The following is a 23073-nucleotide window of genomic DNA, read 5'->3' as shown; positions in this document are numbered from 1 at the left end:
CCTTTTCCCTTTTCCCTTTCAACTTTACACCAGAGTAAATCCTTCTGGTGAGTCTGAGTATCAAAGCTCTAGGAAGAGAAAAAAGATAGCATATTGCTTTACACTGTAAAGAAAGTCTGTACAGTCTTGGTTTCTAGACTATTGAGGACCTTCATTGTCTGTTCTTCTGCCACGTGTGGCTAGCCTGTATTGTGGAGTCCAGAGGCTGTATCTTTGTTCCTGCTATCCACAGTTCTGGAGAGGCTTATGAAATGGAAGGAAACTTGACCTTAATTTTCTGCCTGAGTGGCTGTGCTTCTCGATGTACACAATTTATGTAGAGAAGAGTTTTGATTAAGGTTGACAGTCAGTGAGTGGAGTATTACTTTGGGCATTGAGCAGTTTACCCACTGGCTGCCTTTGATAGGTTATACTGTCAGATTAGATCTGAAGAGGTTTAGGAAAAAATATCAACATGATTAAAGAAGCAAGAACCACAGAATAAAAGTACATCCTCATCCCAGGATGGCTTTCTATTCAGTCATTCAGTAATTACAAAAGTTTCTGTACGTGTTTGGTTAGATTGACGGCAAGGACATGGTTTGGTTACATTAGATCTCCAGATTTGGAAATCTTTATTCTATTAAATAATTTCATTTGGTGTGCAGCTCCAGGTGAGGCTTTCAATTTTCTTTTGTTTATCTGTGTGTTAAACTGATCAAGCCAGAAAATAATTGTGTACACACACACACACACACACACACCAAATACCATATATATAAAAATATATATACCAGATTCAACTGTAAAAAGTAAAAACAGATGTAGTCATATACTTTATCTCCTAATCTGCCACACACTGGCAGAATGTTTCCATAGACTAGATACATCTATATGTTGATGAACAATGTTCCTCTTCACTGTTTTTCCTTACTTTATTCAAGTACCTGACAGGAGAATTATCAAGGCTGGGCTCACTGCTCACTTTCTCCAAATGCAGCATGCTATTCCATTGAAGAAGAATAGGTGATAGACACTTTCTAGTATCTGTTTGTGGAATACTGGTTAAGGGGGTAAGTTAACCTTCCTTGGAAAAGAATTCTAACCAAAAGGGTTATGAATAACAAAGTGTTGAATAGAAGTTAGATTCTCTCGGAGATGAGATGTTTACGTGCTGATCAATACTCTGTACACAGATGTAATTTCAGTTGCCCTTTCAAAATGAGTTATTTCACTGTTTACTTCTGTAATAGAATGCCTTTTTTTTTTTTAATCTATCTTGTATTTCCATTCCTACTTGTTGTTCAAATAGGAAAGCATCACAAAAGTGATGAAAAAAATGAAAAAGAAAAAATGAAAAAGAAAAAATGAAGAAGAAATGGGGGCAGGGGGAAGACAGCAATTACTTGTTACAGTTCTTTTTTGGACAAGGTATATAATACGCCTCAAGCAGATTATGTGAATAAGAACTGTCTAATGTGAATTTATGTATGTATACTCTTAAGGGTATTTGCTACTGCTTCTCAGGTGGTGAGTAGTTTTTCACAGATAAGGTTAGTGGAATGGCTGTAAGAGTTCTCCTTTCCTGCGTCAGTACGTAAGAAAATAAGTTAGTTTAATAGCTGGTTAAGTGGGCCTACTTTACTTTACATGGAAATAGATATAGGGTACTTGCATGGTTAGTTTTGGTATCCTGGTTATGCAGGAAGTAACTAACAGCTAAATACAGCAACTTCCCAAAACATTGTTTCATTTTGATCAGTGTTTAAGTTTGGCCTATGCTTGATCTCATTAAAAAAAGACCCACTTTTTAAGGCACAGTGTGCACATACAGTACACAGAAAAAAGCTTTTCTAGCAGTACTCTTGCTAAACAAGCCTTAACAACTCTCTTATGCTGGAAACTCTTTAAATTTATGTGAAGCAGAGCAGCTATTCTGCACTGATATTCCATACAGGTATTCTTTTAGTTCATGTTTTAGCTACTACAGGAGTTGTTTATGGAAGTGATACTATTGCAGTATGTCTGCAAGTCAACCTATCAGGACTAAAAAGTACAGAAACCAGCCAGTTTATGGATTGCCTAGCCATGAACAACTTTTGTGTGCTGTAATCTCCATGCTAATTGGATATAGAGAGCAAAAGCTTCTCAAGTTAATGGGAAGGTTAATTCCTCAATGGAAAGGGAGCACTTGAAGGAGGAGACTTGCTAAGTCAAAAGTATGTCGAACAGCGGGCAAGACTGATAAGCTAGAGGGGCAACCAGTTTGTCCTATCCAAGACTCTTACTGTGATTTTTTTTTTTTTTTTTTTNTTTTTTTTTTTTTTTGGCCTTGTTTTGAAACTTATCAGTCAAATGCTAGGACATGGGAAAAAACTTGATGAAAATATTAAGGATGCAAAGGCCTGCAAAGTGCGTGCATGCTTCATCTTCCTACATGATTTATCTTGCTACGGATGGCCAGGAACAGAAGCCCAGCTTCCTGTCATACCCAGTATTCTCAGCTATATTACTCCAGAAACTCTGGAGCATTATTGTAAAGCAGAAATGTCGTATGTGAGCCATACAGAAAGTAGTAAAAGATACCTGTGTAAGCTAACTATGCAGCCTTAGGTTTTTAAATATGGGCTCAGTAAAAACGGGTTCCTTGTAGCACAACTATGTATTTCTTTTTTCTTTTCTGTTCCTTAAAATCCGATCTGGGTCACATCTAAAATCTGAAAACATCTTATGAGAAGGAAAGATAGCAAGCATCTCTTCATCTTGCTAGGAGATAGATTGCCACTATTTCTTGGTTGATGCAATTTGCTGCTTTTAGTTTAGGAATGGGTAAAATAAAAGATTTCCAAACACAATGGGTGCTACAGAAATGCAGATGACAACATGTCTTGGGATGTCTCTGACATTGTAATGGGATACTGTAAAGTTCTTGTTCTGCTGCAGTATTGTAATATTGCATCAAATGTTGCTTTTTTGAGTGCTTAGATATGTTAATTATTCTGTAAGAGAGACTCATTTCTTTAGATCTCTCATTTCTCATTTAAATTCTCATGAAATTTAGCTGTGTTTTCAATTTCTTCTAAACTTACATACAGAGATTATAAAATTGAGATAAGTGCTCCCGTTCATTGGATGCTCTTTTTAAATGTTGTACTAGGACCATCATCCTGAAAATAGATACCTTCTGTGTAAACAAAACTTTCTGTTGTAATTTTGTATCACTGAAGCACTGGACAAAAAAAAATACTTAAAAGTACTTTGTTACAATTTCTTAATCATCTAAATTCTTGAGAGAATAAAATGATAAAATGTAAATGTTTGGATTTTAATAACTCCACTGGAGAGTCTTCCTGGGCTGACTGTACATGGGTATCATCTTCAGTGTTTAACTGAAGTGCTGATATGAATCAATAGGGACATGTGCAATTGCAGATCTAGAGTTGAAGATTCAGTTGTGAACAAATTGCAGTGCTATTTTGAAAGGTATTCATGGGAATCATAATTATCATTTCTTTTGGAAGTAGTTGGCCTTTATATCTAACACATGACATTTATCCCTGTAGTTCCCCTATTCTTTTTGTGAAGCTTTGATTTAAAATCTTCTGTTTCTCGCAGAGGGATTCTGAGGAGAAACTGGTATTGTTATTTGCTGCATAGACATAAGTGGTATGATCTGACAGTCCTGGCTCTTCATCTTGACTTTGCAATCTTTTGCAATCTGTTCAGTGCAATATAGTGTGTAGCTTCCTAAACTTTCACAACCTTACTAAACTTTTTCAACCCTCGTTGCAGCACAAGCATCCAGACGTAAGAGTACTAGAATCTTTTTGTTTTCCACGTAGACCTGCTACTAAAACATATGAAACTTTTCTGTATTTGTTTTCCTGTCTTCCTCCTTTTTCCACATACTCAAATGCAGAGATATTCACATTAATTCTCCCCAAAGCACCACCTTCATTACCTATGTACTGTTGCCACCTAGTGGAAACAAAAAACTAAGTTCAGTACAGACAACTTTTGAGATAAATTGCTGAACTGTATTAAGCATCTCTGAGTTCGTTTTCAGAAGCATGTAACAACTAATTTTAGGCRGTATTTAATGATTACAGTAGAATGCATAATACTAATTACTTTTTCCAGAAAGTTACRCTTTCTTCATCCTCACTTCCGCTGTACATAAACTTCAGTTTCTGTCTTCAAGTTATGAAATCATCAGAGCTGCTTTTGTTTTGGAGGGAATTTTGTTTTTAATTGAGGGAGAAGCCTCACTCTCCCCTGCTCTTGACACTTTTGGCATGGATGAACTGTTTTAAACAACAATATTCATCCAAAAATAACCTAAATCGTTTAAACTTGGTAGAGGTGAAACCATAAAGTGTGGTGGTAAAGCAAAATATTAGAGAGTTGTCAGTGAAGGTGAGTTTGAAGATTCTGACTTAGTACATTGATTAAAGTTGGACAATTAAAGGAAAATCAGCCCCGGTTCTCTGTGAAAAGATTGAATGTTGTGATTCAAAAGCTGATTTACAGTCTTCAGCCCATTGTATTTAAGTAAATTTATTTTGGTTTCTCTTGATTTATTATCATGTAACCTGTGGGTTTCTTATATGAAGTTTTCAGATCCACTAAGAAGTAAATGAGAGTAACTTTAGGCTATCTGACCTTGCTAAATAATAGAATTTAAATGATCTCTGATGAGATGTTAAGAGGTGTCTTGGAAAGAATGGGTGATACTGTGTTAAAAAAATCACAGATGGGAGGAAGCAATAGCTAATAAAGCTTCATAGTGTGAAGCTATATTTCTGAGTCCAAGAAACAAGCAGCAAGTGGTGCAAGTGTGTCACGATGCAGAACTGAGATTATCATCAGTAGCTGCAAAACATTAAGTTCAGGGAACAATTGTGTTTGTAGAATTATGTATGAGATCACTCTTGCTCCTTAAAATCGAAGTGTTTTTCACGGACCAGAAAAATGCTAATTTTATTCCTACTAAGTCTCATATCAATCTGGTCAACAGGTGATSTGTCTTGAACTGGAAAATCTGCAATCTGTTAATGTAAAAAAATATGTCTTCCTGCCTGTATCTGCCAGGCAGATGTGTCAAAGCCRTTTTGCCATCCTTATTGTCTGTTGTGCAGGCTGTTATACAGGGACTTGATATGGGTTTGGGGAATTTGGATTCTCTAATTTTTGAGGCRTGATATATTGCATTCAGATGTTGTGCCCCTAGTGGTGAAAACACTATGCATAAATCCTAATCTGTAAGTAGAAAAACAGTGCGGCAACTGCTAAGGTTAATTTATTGCTCCTGACTGTGAAAAAAACTTCTAAAATTGTTTCAGAAGAGTTTGTCACCATATTGTGTTCTGATTTTTCTGCTAAAAAGACACTTGATAAATACAAGTTCTCTGGCTCAACCTAGCAATTGGATGCTTGTAGTAGGTATTTTTTTCTTGTTTTGGGATAGTTTATTTTAGTGTTGTAATACTACTGTTTTATTTGTTTGCAATCAAATTATTCTCTTATTTGTTCCAATTAAAGTTCTACTAAGTGGCCCTAGCATTGTGGCCCTACTACGTGCTTCTGTGAAATAAAGCAAGTATTTAATTCTTGATTGTATGATTATTTTTTCTTAACTTGAATGCCCAAACTCTTTGTCTCAGTCATTTACAGATGTACTCCATTCTTTCTTTTCTTTCCTCTTTTTTTTNTTTTTTTTTTTTTCGTTTTTTTTCCTCAAGATCTGGTAAGATTTAGCTCTTAATTGCCTACTGGAGGAATCATGCTATGATTTGTGAGCAGAGTCTAAAGGAGGTCAGCCCCTCCACATTTATCATAGCTTCCATTTTGGAAGCAGAACAGAATGCCTTGTTGAACGGAGTTTACTAAGGTGGTGCAAGTATAATGCTCTGCAACTGCAGAGTGCCTTATCGTTTACCTGCTGTTGCTGGGCCCACCCCTTGTTAACTGGGAGCTGAGGGACTTTCCAATCTTTTTCCCTCCCTCAGCCAGGAATGGTGAGCATTTGTGTTTCTATAGCACAAACTCCTGTCTATGCTTTGTATATGTGCCAAAATCTGAAATACACTATTCTGTCTGCTCTGTCCTGATATAAATCCTCTCTGTCTCCCGGAATTTATCCTCAAGGTAGTCCAGTTTGTTTCTGAAGACTAGGGAATATGTTTAAAATGTGCCAATAGTCATGTCTCCTCAGACCCGTAAGYCATTGGCTTAGTACTGAGAATACTGGAGACTGGGTAGTTTCCTGCTGTGCTACAGGTGGTAGCTGCTCCATATGACAGAGGTGACAATGGGTATGCGTAGTACAGTATCAGGATAAGTAAGTTCTTGAATTTAGAAAAACTCTCAATAAAAATAAAATGTCTTCAGATATACACAGTAAATGTTTTGGAACCTTTGCTTGGGACCTCAGGCTCTCTTTAGACTGTACTATCTATAGGATTATAGTATTTTGGGAATTTGGAGCAGATGTTTCATTCCTCTTTTTTGAGTTGAGGTGTAGAAATATATTTAACCTGGGCATTTGTTGAAAGTAGAAATGTAAAGTTTTAGAACAGAATAATCAGGTAGTATACTTCGTATGTTTTTGAAAAACTTCTCAGCATTGAGTGTACAAAATTTGTATTTTCATAGTACTGTTTGCATACTAAAAAACATACAAAAATTATCATATTTTAAAACTGCAAAAATGTTTTGTTCAGGTTGGTGTGACTCCCACAAATGGCGACTTGAAAGGATTTATAGATCAGAACCAGAGTCCAACAAAAGGTAAGAGAATTCTGTTTGTATACGTAGAAGAGAAGCATACATCAAGACTTACTTTTCTCTTTTATTTGGTAGATGAGTATTATTGCTGCCTTTACTGCATGTGGCTAATTCAGTTTTGGGGAACTCAGAATTTAAAGTTAATGTGTTACACAAATCCACAATAGTATATGTGGTATTACTGATATGCAAGTGTCCCTGATCTTWAGGTTTTAAGAGGAGAATGATTAGAGATCATGGCAAAAGCAACTAAAAAATTTAAAAAGCTACTGTTTTTCTTGTAGTGAATAATGTGCTGAGTTCCTGTTTTTTCCCCCTAAAATTCCCAGCTTCTGATTCTTCAAAAGGGGGAGGGAAGGTTAAGCATGACCTTCTCCATGGTTCATTTTTGCTGCTGAAGGAGGAAGATCTTGGGGATGGGGATGAAAATTGTTCTGACTTGACAACTTTTTTTTGTGATAYTGGGCAAGCTATCTGATTCTTCTATGCCTCAGTTGTAATTCTGGATAAGATCCATAGGTGATATAGTCCGGTAGTCTGTCTGTATTAATCACCTTTGCAAGATGTTTTGAAGAGTTCTATTTCACATTGATTTTATGTGGGCTATCATTTCTTGCATATTACTGTATGCAAGTACCTTCCAGGAGTGCTTTAAGTACACGATTATGACAAAAGATACAGTCAACTCTGCAGTAGTCATGTGGGGAATAATTTCCATCTTGAAAGCCTAATTTTATTTCTTAACATTTAGCAATTTAATATTCTGCATAAAATAAGAGAAATGCCCAGAGTTATGATATTTGAATGCTGGCTATATAAATATCAAAAAATACTCCAAATTTTACTTGATGTCCATGATAATTGCATGAGAATTCCAAAACATAAGTGTATATTATGTTTTGGTCTGTATCTCTTTGTGTGAAGTGAGGATGGTAATTGTATCTTTTGTTAATTTGTTAAGTTGTGTATCTCTTAAAGCAAGGATTATGTCACATTACATCTTTATATGTTACTTAGTTGAGTTCCTGGTCTTCCTTGGGATGTACATGTGGTACTTCAATAAAGTGACATTGATCAATGATAAATTATTATTTGACCTATTAAAGGATGTTTTACTGCTTTCAGAAAACTTAGTTAACTTCACACTGAGGAAGTAGGAAGATAGTAGAAATATTTTCTTAAGGTGAGACATAGGTCAGCAAACATGTCAAGATTATTCTAGAACTAATAGAGTTTTTAGCACTCTCTCTTAGACTTAATTTTTCTGATGGCTTTCTCTCCTCTCTATAAGCTGCTTCAACTTGTTAAACTAGCAAAAAGCAATTGGGTTTTGCTTTGGAGGTGGTGGTGGCATTGTTTGTTTTTTGTTTTGCTTTTACTCCCTCCTGACTTAGCTTTCTGCAGAGACAGATGGGTTTAATCAGCACATAGAGGGCTTTAACAAGTTCCAGAACCGATTTGACAGCAGAACTTCCCCCTTTTAAAAATGGTAGATGGTTAATTCAAGTTATATTATCTCAAGAAAGCTTATCTTCAGGATATTACTGAATTTATTAAATCGCTTGAAAAGTCTGAAGCTGTACTCTAAAACCATTGCTGTATTAAAGAAAGGTTGTTGAGCTTCTTTTTTGTAAATTCAGAGTGATTTGTGGTATGAGAAGGTGGGCCACCCTATGTTGTGAGAAGATGCGAAGTGCTAGCTATTGTTAAGGTTTCGTGTAGATGAAATTATTTGTTCTAAAACAAACAGTTTTGGTTTTGAGAAAAATCTTTATTCTTTAAATATATAAATTWTTGCATACCTTGTGGGAAATAACTGCAGGCACTGAATAAAATCAGAGCTGTTGCTTGTTATGGTCATGATATGCATGAGATTAAACCCTGAGGCTCTCTGTACAAGTAGGATCACCCTGTTCCCCAGAGGAGGAATTCCTAGGGAGTTGTACTCCAGGCATTGCCCTGTGATTCAGGTCTGGTTTAAGCTGATTCATACTGATGCATGTAAAGCCCTGTTTCTGTCTTCTGACTAGAAATTGGACRCTTCTCTGATCTTCAAGCTTCAAAAAAGTGAATGTTGTTCTGAGTTTTAGCGTTGGGGCTGCTGCATTACAAAGTCAGGCAGTGCCCACTCTGGTGAATGGGGGGTTTGAAGAGGTGTTGGGGCAAGGGAGAGTGAGACAAAATAAAAGTTAAGTTGGCTTACACTTTTTAAAGCTACACAATTAAAGATTAGAAAGATGCCAGAGTTGCAGCTAGTCAGAGAAAAATGGCCAGAGGGATTTTTTTTTTTTTTTGAGGTTAGATATCTTAATGTTATGTTAAGATATGTTATGATATGTTTCTGCTTTATTTTCAACTTCTGTTAACATGGATAATGAAGGTGTTCTGGCATAATCAATATGCCAGATAATCAATATGCTGCTTGGGATGGGAAAGGGAGAAGTTTTAGCAGTTACATTTTCTTTTAGAGTATTGTAGAACTACATCTTTTCTCTACACCGTGTTTTTTATATAGAACTTACGATATTAAAAAGTAACTTTGTAATCATGATCTTTTGTATTAATTTGAATCAAAGGGACTTTCTTAAAAACAAAAATAAAAATCTAAATTATTTATAAGATGCTGATACTGGAAGACTAGTACTAGTAGGTACTAGAAGACCATTCTAGTGTTTTTTAAAGTGTGACATGAACATGTGTGACATCTCACCTACCACTGAACTTAATTAGAAGTTGAGGAGAAGAAAGCAAGTATGTGCGTATGTCTATTCAATTATATTCTATTTTAATGACTTTTAGAAAATTTTTTTTTCTAGAACTAATATAAATGTGGAGTAAGGATGTGTGAGTTATCTGCTGTTGACAAAAGTGAGTAATTACAAAATTTTTTTATCTCCTTATGTGGTTAAAATTTTCTTCCATTTTAAATCTTATCCATCTTCACATTTTTATTGCTTTTTTAATTATTTATTAGTTTTCTGAAAGTAAAATTTGGCATCTAGATTTGAGCACTTTTAAACTAAAAAAAATCAAATATGATAGCAATTCTGTTTTGTTTGACCAGTCTTAAAACCAGAACTGAAACTCATGTGGGAGTTTGTTGACTGGATGCAGAGGGATCAGAAAGAGTTATTTGTAGGTCTCACAAATTAGTAATTTCAGATCTTGAATATTGCATAGAGCAACTTCTATAGATACTCTACACTGTGGAAATAATTCTTGCACTAAAATAGTGTCTCTGTATCTCAGCTGCTTATAGACTCTCTCCATTATTTTTTTTTTCAAAACTCCTCTTAATACATTTTTTGGTTACATGCCTTTTTTTTTTTTACAAGGTGAAATGAGATCTAAAATAAAACTTTGCAGAGTGTTTTTAGTACTTCTTTCCCAAGCCATCTTCTAATGATCTTAACCCTGTGATTAAGCTCAGCACTGCTTACATGAGCTAGGAGCTCCAGAAGCTAGGAGAGAAATATGATACAGTAAGTCTCTACTGTGGTGCAAATAACCACAGAATTGTACATTGACCAAGCTATCATGGGGTGACTTGGATCAGGCTGGATGGTAGCAGTAAAATGTATACACGTTGTTTACATATACAATATATACATTGTATATAAATGTATACACAGCAGCATATGCTAGCATGCGATGACTTGGATCAGGCTGGATGGTATCAGTGAAATGTATATATGAAATGTATATATATTGTATACACATACAATGTATATATTGTATATAAACATACACAGCAGTATATGTATACATACTCACACACACATATATGCGTATGTATGTATGTCTTCTTTTAGTGTCATATCCTGGATTGTACCCACTGGGAGAAATTCCTGCTGTGCTCAATGCTAACAAGACTGAAACACTCCTGGGTATAGGCATAACTTTGGTGCCTAATGAACTTAATTGGCACTAACAAAAGTACTCCATTATTTAGACAAAATCCTGTTTTAAGTGGCAAGATGTCTTTGTGTAGTTAGCTCATTCTGTTAATGTTATTAAGTTTAATAGTTCAAGTTAGCTTTTAAATAGGTATAATTAGATATGCGAATTAGTTGAATAGCAACAGTCCAGTGGTGTGTTTTGGCTGATTTTTTTTCAAGCTGTGAATGAATTAAGTCAGACACACTGTAGAGTTCTTGTGAAAAAGCTATCTAGGCAAGCAAGAGAATTTCAAATTTAATCTATTTGGGACAGTAAAAGAGAGAATGCATTCCAGCTTCCCCTAAACAATTGATTGACATCTTAAAACATGCCAGAAATAATTGCCTATTTTGAAAACTATCTTTCTCAAATGTTGGATATCATAGTATCTTAAGTACTAGCAGTGCTTAACTTACTGACTGTTAAACACTTATATTTTTTTTAATAAAAATAGCCTAATTGGATCTTYCTGTTATGGTAATGTTGCAGTAGGCATTTGTGTTGGATGGTTTCTCTTAAATATTAGAATTATTAGTCTTAAGAGAGAAGAAAAATCATTGAGGCTTTTGAGATCAGACATTAGAGGTTTATTGGCTGAGATCTGTTCCCTTGTATAAAAAGTTACTCTTGCGTCTTGTCTATGAATCTTAAAAATAGAGTGTAGTAAATTCTCATACTATAATTCTGTCAGAGGAATTTTGAGTCATGTCCCAAAGATGGATCTTTTTGTGTATGACATTTACTTTGGCATTTTGCTTTTTTCTTCTACCTAGTATTCTGAGAATTTTTATGTGACTAACAGCTTGCTTTTTATACAAAAAAATACCAGAAGTGTTTTGAGCATTTTTGAAGGGGTATAACAAAACAATGTATCAGTGCTGAAAAGACTGTTTGAATCATAAAGTATGTGCAGATTACTGGCATGCTGATCTGCTCCTATTTCTGGATAAATAATAAATTGCTCCTTAAAATCTTTTTCCACTGATTCCAAGCAGAAGGTATATCTGTACTGACATTTGATCGCTTGTCCCAAAAAACTAYCTAGCTTCTATATTGATGTTTGCAGTTTTGAGGACTCTGTTCTAGTTCAGGGAATAGTCCCTGAGCCTTCCAGATACCTGCAGTGTTACAGTTGCTGGGGTATGAAACTCTCTAATAAAATCAAGGTTCATAACTGGATATCACTTGCAAATAGTTTTAGCAGTCAAAGGAGCCTTTCAGCTTTAAATTGGTGCCACTTTTAGTAAGATAAGGTGCCATCACAAGTCCTCTTATCCGGCATGCTAAGTAAAATGAGTTAATTTCTGTCATCTTCTGCAGTCATCTAGTGACACATAAAGGGATATTGTGTCCGAAAGATTCTTTTAAACAAAGGAGGATGCAGAGAACTAAAAATTCAAAGGCAGCTGCAGACGTGTAAGCCTTGTGCCCCTCTGTGCTGTTCTGCAGAGCAGCCCGCGGTGCGGCGGGACGGGGCCGCGGCCCTGCCGGCTGCCGCCGGAGATGGGGGACGGGGCCTGTGCTCGCTGCAGCTCCCCGTCTGGCGTCGTATCTCCAGCCGGTGCCGCGGCGGGGTGCGGGGTGACGCTCCCGCGCCGCGCCGCGCCGCGCCGCGCCGCGCGGGGAGTGGGGTGGCTGCGGCGTGGGTGCTCCTGCGCGCCGCGCCGCGCCCGTGCGGCCTGCTGCGGGTGAGCCCCCACCGCCCGGCGGGCGCCCCGTTAAACGTGCTCTCCAGGGCTGCGGTAAAAGCGTGGGGTGAGGAACCGCGGCTTTGGCAGAGGAATTCAAGAGAAAAACCGAGCAAAAAGGCAAGCTGTCCGTAACGCAAACGGCGCTGACCCCCCTGCGTTGTCCTTCGCTGTGCATCCATGAGACGCGGAGAAAAATGGCAATTTATTTAATTTCCAGGCGTTGCTATTAAGATTCTCTTGTTGTGTGAGCTTGTTGGGATTTAAAATAATTTGCTTAGATTTAGAAAGAAGCGTGCGAGTCGGAGCGCTCCCACGGTGGGAGCGGGGAGCGGCGCGGCCGCCGCGCGTTCGCTCGGGCTGCGATTGCTCGCGCCTCGCTCCTGCCCTGCTCGGTGCCTGGGCCGCGGCCCCGGCGGCGGGAGGGCGCGCCGCGGGCGGCTGGCGCGGCGGTGCTGCCCGCCCGCAGCGCGGACCGAGGCGGTGAACTTTGCCCGCGTGGTTTAGGTGAGTTGTCGGTGTCGGAGAGGCGCCGGCGGCGAAACGGGGCCRTCGTGTTTGCGCGCTCCAAGCTTGGGGGATGCTGCACAGCAGACAACGACGCTGGCGGCTTCCCGGTCGCCCACTACGATGCTCCGCAGCCTCCGCGCTTGAGAGCTGCGCTGCCGTGAGGGCCGGGCGCCGTCCGYGGGGAGCCGCGCGGGCGCGGCCGCACCGCTGGCGGCGGCGGCGGTTGGGCGTAACGGCCGCTGCGGGGGGAGGGGCGGCGCGCGGCGTGGCCGGAGACCGTTAGCGAGCGCGAGGCCGAAGCGGCGCCGCGCGAGCAGCGGATTCAGCCGGTGCGCGGGGAAGAAGTAGCGCTGGAAATACCAGGTTCTGCTGCCTCTGCTTCTTACGTACATATTTTACTGCAGTACTTAGAGTGAGGTTTGACTATTTTTTTTTTATTCGAGTTTCTTAGTGTTTCATAAAAATKGGAAGGTTGGGGTCTGAGCAGAATTACTGCAGCGATTACTACCATAATAGAAACTGCAGTAAAAACATATAGAATAATCAGTAAGGTTTCGTTTGAGGGGGGAAAAAATCTTAACAGGCTTTGAGCTGGAAAGCTCTTAATACGGATTTGATTCAAGAAAAAAAAACAGATGTTTCTGTGTCTCTTCTGTAACAAGATTGTTTCATCCTCATAGCTGGTGGTAGGAGTGAAGAAGTATATACCTTTGTTTTAACTSTCTCATTTCTAAATCGAAAAAAGTCTAGTCAGGATTAACCTGTGTTTGGTTGCAYTTTTAATTATATTGCTTCAAAAATCTTGTTTTTATTTACTTGGCTTATTTTGAAAGTACCTGACATACATGACCTAGAAGGAAAGAAGTATTTACAATATTAGATCAATTAAATAAAATATACAGAAAACTGTCCTGAGGCACCTGGCTAATTTTCCATAAATGACCTGAAAATTCAAGGATCACGTTTATGAGTGCTTGTCAAAAATTTATAGAAGTTGCCGAAATTATTTTACATCTTTCCCGTGGAATATTCTTGCATAAAAAAATAAGGTTATTTTCCAGGTTAATAGTTCTTTTTGCTTTTTTAACAAAATCTATTGGCTGACTTAAAGCATCTGTATCTGAGTGAAATCTAACTTGATCCATTTTTTGTAAGAAAAGCAAGTTGATAGTTACTCGCTAATAGCATGTGGAAGAAGAAAGCAATTGGATCAAATTGAAATCTTTGGGTGAGAATTCTGTCTTGTAATACAACTTCATAATAAACTTAATTACAGTAAAATAAGGTTTTTTGCTAATGCAGTACATAACTTTTACTGAGTTCTGATCCTGTAATTCAATCCAGGGGGAACATGAGGAGACCCTGTTCTGTTCTAATTGTGGATACCACAATATATACAGGTACAAATTTGTATGAGAGTCACTTTGGAGGACTAAGGTTTCAGGATGTAAACTTTTTTCATGACACAGGACTGCTGTATGCCTATACTACTATAATAAAAGCAGTAAGGCGTGTCTCTTTTTATATGCGTATAACATATATATATATATATATATATATATATATATATATAAAAACATGCTATATATAGAATATACATATATGTGTACACATATGCATGCACAATACATATACTATATATACAATATATCCATATATATTTATAATTTTCTGCCTTTCCTTTTGATGTAATTTTTTACTTGGTGTATGGTTTGATAGGCATTTCTTCTGGCAATCGTACCAGTTTAAATTGGTTCTGGCCACTTCACAGATGCTCTTACATTGTCCTTTGCTTTGTGCCAGAATAGCTGTGTATGTGGCTTCTTGTGTGGCTAGCACTAGCATGTGGCTACAATGGATGTAGTTCATTGGATCAGGGAACAGATTCAGTTGGAAAATAACCCTGTCATAGGCAAAGGCAGCAAGTTCAGTGCTTAGCCATAAAGGCAGCTGTGCTKGCCTTGGGGCAGGACTGAGCATTCGTGATGAGGTTGGCAGTGCTGCTGAGTATCTGACCAGGGCCTCGGATCTCTCTTAACTTGAGATCCAAAAAGCCCTGGGAATTCATTTTGTACTTGAAGAGATCTGCTAAAACAGCCAAGACAGGAGCATTGGTTATCAGTAGGCCTGGATTTGGTATTTTGAGACTCATGCAGCTTATACCACCTATAAATTTGTCTCAAGTTGAACAGCAAAAGACTGCACGCTTAGGGAAAGCTGAATACCATTGAAATACCATTTGCTCTATTTTTTTTCTTCAGATATCTTTAATTTCATATATTTATGAATACATATTACATATATGTATATGTATTCCTACAGATTAGGRAATACTTAAAATTTTTTGTAGCCTAGTAAGTCTGCACAATAAACAAATGAAGAAATGTATTGGAAAATATATATGCATGTTAATATCCATTTTTTCTGTATGTTTTATAATATTGTGTCCTGTTTTCTGAGCTCAGTTAATGTTTTAGTTTAATAGAGGAGCTTGAGGAAACATCATATACATTATTGCAAAATATCTTAATGAACTTCACATATTTCATAACTCAGAACTGTTTTCTTTGTCATTACAAGCAGACCAATAGGCTATGTTATTTAAATTTTAAATGACTGTTTATTGGTACACTCATTGGTACTTTGAATACTAAATAGAAATCCCCCAAACTTCCCTGGTGTTTTGTCTAAAAATTCAAAGACTTTTTGTTGACATACTTATTGTGTGTTACCCCAGCTGGCTGATCTGTACTTCCATCAGCTATGGTTTCCTTCAAACTAGCTGTGACAGATGCTATAGATTCTCAGATTTACATTGTTTCTGATTATCTTTGCAGCTAAGTTGCAGACATAATGGACTGGCACAAAAAATAATAAATCACTAAAAACCCTTCAGCTCCATACTTTTACAGGAGTTTATGCTGTTTGTATGAAGTCAAGGTATTTAGGATGCAGTGTGCAGACTTTAAATAGATCTTCTGGGATGTTTAGTTAGTGTGTGGATGTAAAGGTACATGTACATAAAGATGAATAACTTTGACTACTTGAAGCTAAAAAACATGTAAATGGGATTATTTCTTGTGCATGCAAATAATAATCTTTCTCAAATGCTAGAAAGCGTAATAGTTACCTAGCGATTATGTTTTTCTAAATAGGAAGGAATAACAACATTGGTTGCTCTCTGTGAGACAGCAGGAATGGTGACTGACTGATGGTAAAATAATTTGTCTAGGAGAAAAGTGCTTTTGTTCTAAGAGAAGCATGCATATGTCCACTGACAGATCCTGATTTTCAATGTGTGTAAGTGATGTGCATGCTCAGTTTACGGTATTCTCATACATATTACAGATAAAATCTCTGACAGAAGGTTTAAATGAGTTTCTTTCCCATATGCTTAGTTTTCCGTAGGTAAAATAGGAATAATGATACTGACTCCTTTGCACTTCAGAAGTACTGCTGGGAAATATACAAGAATTGAATGTTACTGTACAGATCATCCTAGTTGGATTCGTCTATCCTGACCTTTTCTGTCTGTGTGATGAAATTACTGTTGACTAGGAAGCTGATGGGTCCCATTGTATTCAGCTTCTCACTGTATGCAGTGCTGCTTTTCTGTGAAATGTGAATCTGTAAAATTCTTCTTTTCAGTCCCTGTATGATGGGCATTTTTAAGACCTGGTGTTCGTGTGGCATTTGGTCTTGTTTAAAGCCTTCAGAACTAGTATGTGATTTTATATATGTGTATATACAAAAACAACTTGGTCATATTTCACTACTTTAAGATGAATACAGAAATCTGTTGAATATTTTTTAGATTATCCACAGAGAGCGTGACATTTACTTCCTTTCTCTATACTATTCTTTAAGATCTGAAGAAGTTGTTTCTGCTGGTGCTTGTTGTTTTGTAATGCTACTTTCCCTCAAAAACTTCAGAAATTACCAGAACTTCAGCAAAAAGATGTGAACTATCCTCCAAAATTCAGCATAAAATACAACTGGTGATCTTAGTAAGCAAGTGCCTGCTCTCTGTGCTGTTTCTAGCTGAAGCAGCCATTTCTAGTTGGTGGCCCATGGCGTGGAGTTCTTAACTTGGTGGGATTGGTGCTGGCCAGCTCCAGGCATGGACTCATGTCRGCATTGGGTGGCAGTTGCATTCTGGACTGCAGCAATGCAAGGCCACGAGTGGGACAGGCAATATTCTTGGAGGTCGGACTTAGCTTTGTTTACAGAAGAAATAACAGTCACCCCAACGATATAGTATGCAAAATATATTTCTTTAGGATGGGGTGCGTATGTGATATATCTGGAAATACATTAACTTTTTGTGGCAACTAATTGAACCAATTATCATGTTTACTGTGAAGGGAGATAATGTGGTGTTTCTACTGTTAAATACTTGGAACAGTTGAGGTCACATGAATATCTGGACTACGACACTATCTGAAAAAGGAAAAACAGAGGAAGGAATATTTTGTTCATAATTGATTAAACTGATTCCTATTTGTTCAGCTGCTGACACAGACCTAGAATGGCTGTTCTTATGATGGAAAATGCCGTCATCTTTCTTTTTCTGATGGATGAGGGGGGCCTCACTCATAAAAAAAAAAAAAAGANAAAAAAAGAAAATGATCCGTTTCCATCCTATCTGTGTTTAAAAGTCTACACATTCACACATATATATCTACCTGTAAAGAAATTAAAAAGGAAAGAGCATAAAAGCATTTCTTCAGAGACTTGATCAACTTTTAATGTCACTTTGACACTTTTGCTGCCAAATGGGGATTTATGGAAGGATTAAGAGATGAAATAAAATCTGTATCACTCGCACAAAACTCTAGCCAGACAGACTTTTAAACATATGTCATGTTTAAACTACTGTCTTTTTAAAATTCAGATGAAGTAATTTGAACAACTCTGTATTTATGTAACTTGCAATGTATCAAACGCGCTAAAGTTGCCCTATAAATAATGGTGACCTTACGTGTTTATCCAGGTAGCTTTGCAAACAAAGGCACAGTGCAGCAGTAGTTCTTAATCATTTTTTCCGATGCTACTGCAGTAATTTATTAGTGGTTGTGTGTAGCTTTGGCCATAGGTTAGTAAGCAACAGCTTTCTGTTTGTGTGTRTGTATACATAGGTATATATTTTAAAAGTTATTGCCAAGGAAAGCAGATTATGATCCACATGTCACATATTGAAAAAGGAATCAACTGTGTGTGCAGTGATTTTTATTTCAGATTGTGGATATATATGCATATGTTTAACTGTACACTGTAGCAGTGATAATTACATAGTACAGTAAATCTTACATGACCTGATCTTACAATCTGACTTCTTGCAGGTTAGAAAGTATAACTGAAAATGACTGTGTGATGCAGCCCGGTGAATACGAAAACTTTGAGCTAAATGCTTAAATTTCAAAATTTTACTGCACTTTCCATGCCACCTTATAGAGCTGTTGCAGGCATCAGAGAAAGTAATCCATTTCTTTTCCCTCATTAAAGGAAAGACAAGGAAAGATGACCTGAGAACTGATCTCAGAGGAAAAGGGGTCAAAAGTTTCAGCTGCAGCAGTGGAGAGGAAAATTCCTATAGCAATACCTGGGAAGTGACAGACAATATCAGTTGCCACAGCAGAATGCAATGAGAGATATACTAGGTTTTGATGAGAATATGTGAGCAGAACTTGRGAAATCCTAAGCTGAACTTCCTGAAAAAGTAGAAATAGGAAAAAGGTGACATGCCAGTTTGGAGAACTGTTTTGGGCTAACAATGTGAATGCAGTGTATGTAAATCATGAATTATTGTGATCTTACTTTGTCACTACCTCGATACAAGTACTTCATACTAGAGTACAGGTTTACTGTGGGGTTGGTTTTGTGAGTGTGCATTTGTATAAGCTTTTTTCTAGGTAAGTTAGGTGACTGAATAAATTTTCCTCTATTTTCTACAGGTTATTTATTAGCATTATTAGTTCTCAGGTGCGGATCTGCCTTTTGGAAAAAAAATAATATTTAGTAGTAGTGTTGCTCTAGACGTCAAAGGAATTTGTACAGAACGTTAGAATATCTTGTCCCAAATTTTTAATATTTCTAATGTCTACATTCTCTTTTAATAAAAGTAGATACTGCTTATCTCTCTCTTTTTAACTTCATTTTTGTACTCTAGCTGACAATTTTTTGTTGTTATTCTTTTTGTTCCAGTTGTGTTTGGCAGAAACAGAGAAATTACATTGTTGAATTAACGACCTTAGAGTTATGGCAGAATACAGCTATGCTAAGTAAAAAAATGACTGTGGTTCAGGACTAAGTGAAAAGAGAAAAACAGGCAGTGAAAGAGAACAACTTACATCAGAAAAGACCAGGGAACAGAGATGTCTGCTATCACTGAGTCAGCTTGGGTCCATTTGGGCAAAGCTGAACACTGGCGAATTCCCCTCCAAGGAGGAGGGCAGGAAGGAGGGGTGCTGACCTGTTGCTGTGCTGTTCTGAACGAACCCCTTCCCTTGGATGCCTGAGGTTTTTGTCTGCTAAATGCTAGAGATCTAAGTAGCTTTTCAGGAGCTCATCTGTATAGCTCATGATGCCAACTAGACCCAGGTTGACTCTTTGTGGATTATGAGGCAGTAGCAGCTCTTTTGTTTGATTGTGCTTCCAGACCTATCAGTGTTTGACAAGGCTTTGCCAAAGAATGGGAGGAGATATTTGATTGATTGAGCAATATTCACAGCTCTCTTGCTTTGAAACTGTCATAGATGGGAGCTGCTGCTGCCACAGTTTCCTCAAATGAATGTGTTCACCACTTAAAGCAGTTTGTGTGTAACGGCTCAAAAAATTGTGGACTAATGGTAGTGCTGCAGGACAGTTTTGTTTACCAGCATTTGTGAGATTCACAGATTGAACTGTGCTCCTCTGTGTGAAGGTAGGATGAATTAGATCTTTAAGCAGTCTGAGAACACAAAGATGATAAACTCATAATGAAAACAGACCGAGTTAGAGATGGAATAGCTAACTAGCTTTATCTTGACACCCAGCTGCCTGCTCTATTATTTTAGGCAAGATGCAAAGGCCTCAGTTACTCCATCTATACACTGGTATCGTAGGCGTACTTTACTGATGTTTGTCGAAAACTTCAGAATTGTCAGACAAGGAATGGTTATGGCTATAGATTTTATACAGGTGTATGATTATAAACAAGATGAGTATATGAACTTGTTTCTAAACTCCTGAATTTTAACTTGTAATACTGAGGCATGGCAAGCTGTTTGTGCTGTTTTTTAGGCAAGAGGAAGTTGTTTATGGAAATACAGTGGTAACATAATTTTTAAAGGAAAATAATGAAGTTTATTTTGTTGGTTGTCCTTGTGAAATCTGCTAAATGGTTTGGTGTCTGTTCTTGTGAGGATAATATTTGTGGTGTGCAGGACAAAGAAGCCTTAAAATTATGTGAGAATTCACCAAAATGTTATTTATAGCTTAATGTCCAAGGAAGTAATTTAAAACTCTTTTGTTTTTATTGTTTTTTAGGTAATATTTCAATAATTACATTACCAGTTTCCAGCACCAACTCTCCAACTAAGATTTTGCCAAAAACTTTAGGACCAATAAATGTGAATGTTGGACCCCAAATGGTAAGTTTTGCAATTCTGGTAATGCTAGCTTGTGTAACTGGATGCATGACTTCCYGTTTATGTAATACGGAAACATGAAAAATGAAGATGAGAACTGTGCTAGGAATTTGCAGCATCCTGCTCCAGCTGCAAAAGCTACCAAGCAGTTTAAAGTGCCCCACCTCAGTGGAAATGTAATGACGTGTAGGTACAGCGATCTTGGCATGCTGGAATTGCCAATCCCAACAAACATTTTGTGTGTGACTTTAGGGCATACCTAACTCTCTGGTTTTGAATGGAAATCCCTCATGCAAAAATAGACAGTTGCACCAGTTGACATTTTTACCTATTACTCAAAATTGCATTAAGGAGAAAAATCTCATAAAGAATGTCATTAATGCTCTTTCTTCAATATTTTGAGCCATATTCTCCCCACTTAAATCTCCAGAATTGCCAAAGACTTAACGTTTCTGATATGTCCCTAGAGATTTAATTTGTTGAAACTAACTCCTTTCAGAACTGTCTTTTCTTGCCAGTGGTAACTATATGAGAATATATTGCTGTTTTAAAGATTCAGGATCCACCTAAGATCTGTTTTTGAAAAACATTTTCAGTTTTCTGGTGGCCAGAGGACAAAATAGGTAGTACAGTGAACTGCTTTGGTAACCTGATGCCTGATTACCAAACACTTAGCCTGTGTGAAAGAACCATTTGACATGTTTAATAAATACTTGTTGTCGGTTCTTTTCACAATACAAATTATTACTGTTCTCCAGTGGCTTTTATCCCACTTAGGCAGATAGTCACAAGCACTATAACGAGACACCCTCAACCCTCCACCAACTGCATCTTCCATTGTATAGTGCCCTTCATCTGAAATACTAGCCAAAGGCTGTCTACCAAAAAAAGGTGTTCCTGAAAGCATTGGTGCTGGTACAAGTACTGCTGTAACATGTGCGGTGAAGTATTTCCCTTGAATGGTTCTATATTAAAATAAAATAAAATAAGACTTATCCTAGGATCACAATGAATAATTGCCAGGAACAGGAGAGAGCAGTCAGTAGCCAATTAGTACAGTTCCCACTCTTGCTGCTGACTTTTCAAGGTGTTTTTGGCAGAATTGCTGCTAGTTACAAGTTAGCCTGTGTTGCTGGCAGAAGTGGCAAAAGCTGTTGAGCGATGAATGTCTAATGGAGGCAGGACAATAGAAAATTATATCTGCTTTTTGAAAATCTGTGGAGGCTAATATTCTTGGTGTGCATTTGGAGCTCTGTGTCTTCAAATTTCTGAGTAGTAAATTAAACAATGGCGAATATCAGTACTGGATGCTATCTAGTTATAAATACACTGTAGCACAGTGTGAGCAGAACTACTTAAGATTACTCTAGTAGAAAGATACTAGTAAGAAAATGATGTCTTTTTTAGTGAGCTTACTTCTGTGAGGATTATTAAACTCATAAGGCTAACACTTTTCATCTAAAGTTAACTACAAAACCTCACTCTAGGCCGCTCTTCATACAAGTTTTTTCATGTGACAGAAGGAAAAATGTAGTAAAAGTGTAACTGTACTACTGCTAGCTTTGTTTCAGCCATTAAGGACATAATGAGTGTGATCAAAGCATGATTTTTCCCAGATACTTCAGTTTTTATGGTTGAAATTCTCATTTTTGTGTTACTGATTTTTTACCCTCTTTTTTAACATTCATACAGGACTCAGAATTATGCAAAATACTCAGAATGTGGTATCTTCAAAGGGGAAAAAAAACCCTCTTCACTCAACTTTGTACAGTGTCTCCTCTTACGCATTCTTATCTTGTGACTCTCTGATCATCCATTTCAGGACCTTGCTTTGGCATAGATACTGTTTGTTACAGAAAATGTGATGTCCCTAAATCAGCCATGTTCATCTTTATGTGCATCTTTATGTTCAAAATCTTCCTACAAAAAGTATTCAGTGAGTTTTGTTGTCTTTAAATCAGGATGTTCCTGGAGGTCTCTAGCATCTCTGAAACCTTAGCTTGGTTCCTCAGAATGGTTCTTGAGAACATAGTTTAGCTCTGCAGTTTTTTTTTTTTTTTTTTAACTACTTTAAAACCTTGTCCTGCAACCCTGTCTAACATGCTCTAGGTGACCCTGCTTGAGCAGGAAGGTTGGACTAGATGATCTCCAGAGGTCCCTTCCAACCTTACTGGTTCTATGATTCTATATGTATACTAGTAGCTTCATAAATCTATCAGCAATCAAAAGATGAACAGTGGAATAATCACAAATGTAATGCATTCATTAGATTTTTATGCAAGTTGATTTGTGCCTCTGCAACTTTCTTTTTTCCTACATGAAAGTCACATTATTTTAAAAATCATTTTGGTTATTAATGCCTAGTTCTCCACTATACTAAGAAGTGTATGTTAGGTTTTGCTTGCCACTATATATCAAACTTTGCTTCTTTTGCTTATGATAAATTTTCAAAATAATGGCATTTAACATACATCTTTTTTTTCCATAACATTAAATATATGGTTTTAAGTTTTTTTGTTCAGTCAGGAATAAAACTGATAAGC

General features: G+C 37.3%; 1 protein-coding gene across 3 annotated transcripts in view; it reads left to right on the top strand.

Moving 5' to 3' along the window:
- Positions 1-23073, top strand: part of TFDP2 (transcription factor Dp-2) — a 56901-nt gene that overhangs the window by 510 nt on the left and 33318 nt on the right. For all 3 annotated transcript variants that reach the window (XM_085298632.1, XM_085298631.1, XM_085298633.1), the window contains exons 2-3: positions 6702-6768; positions 20430-20533. In XM_085298632.1, coding sequence (XP_085154758.1) covers positions 6702-6768; positions 20430-20533 — 171 coding nt within the window. The remainder of the gene's footprint in view (positions 1-6701; positions 6769-20429; positions 20534-23073) is intronic.

Source organism: Rhea americana, unplaced genomic scaffold (genome assembly GCF_003343005.1).
Source record: "Rhea americana isolate MKP2758 unplaced genomic scaffold, rheAme1 scaffold_14, whole genome shotgun sequence".
Lineage (NCBI taxonomy): Eukaryota > Metazoa > Chordata > Aves > Rheiformes > Rheidae > Rhea > Rhea americana.
The sequence above is the reverse complement of the archived record's forward strand: the minus strand, read 5'-3'. Positions and strand labels throughout refer to the sequence as shown.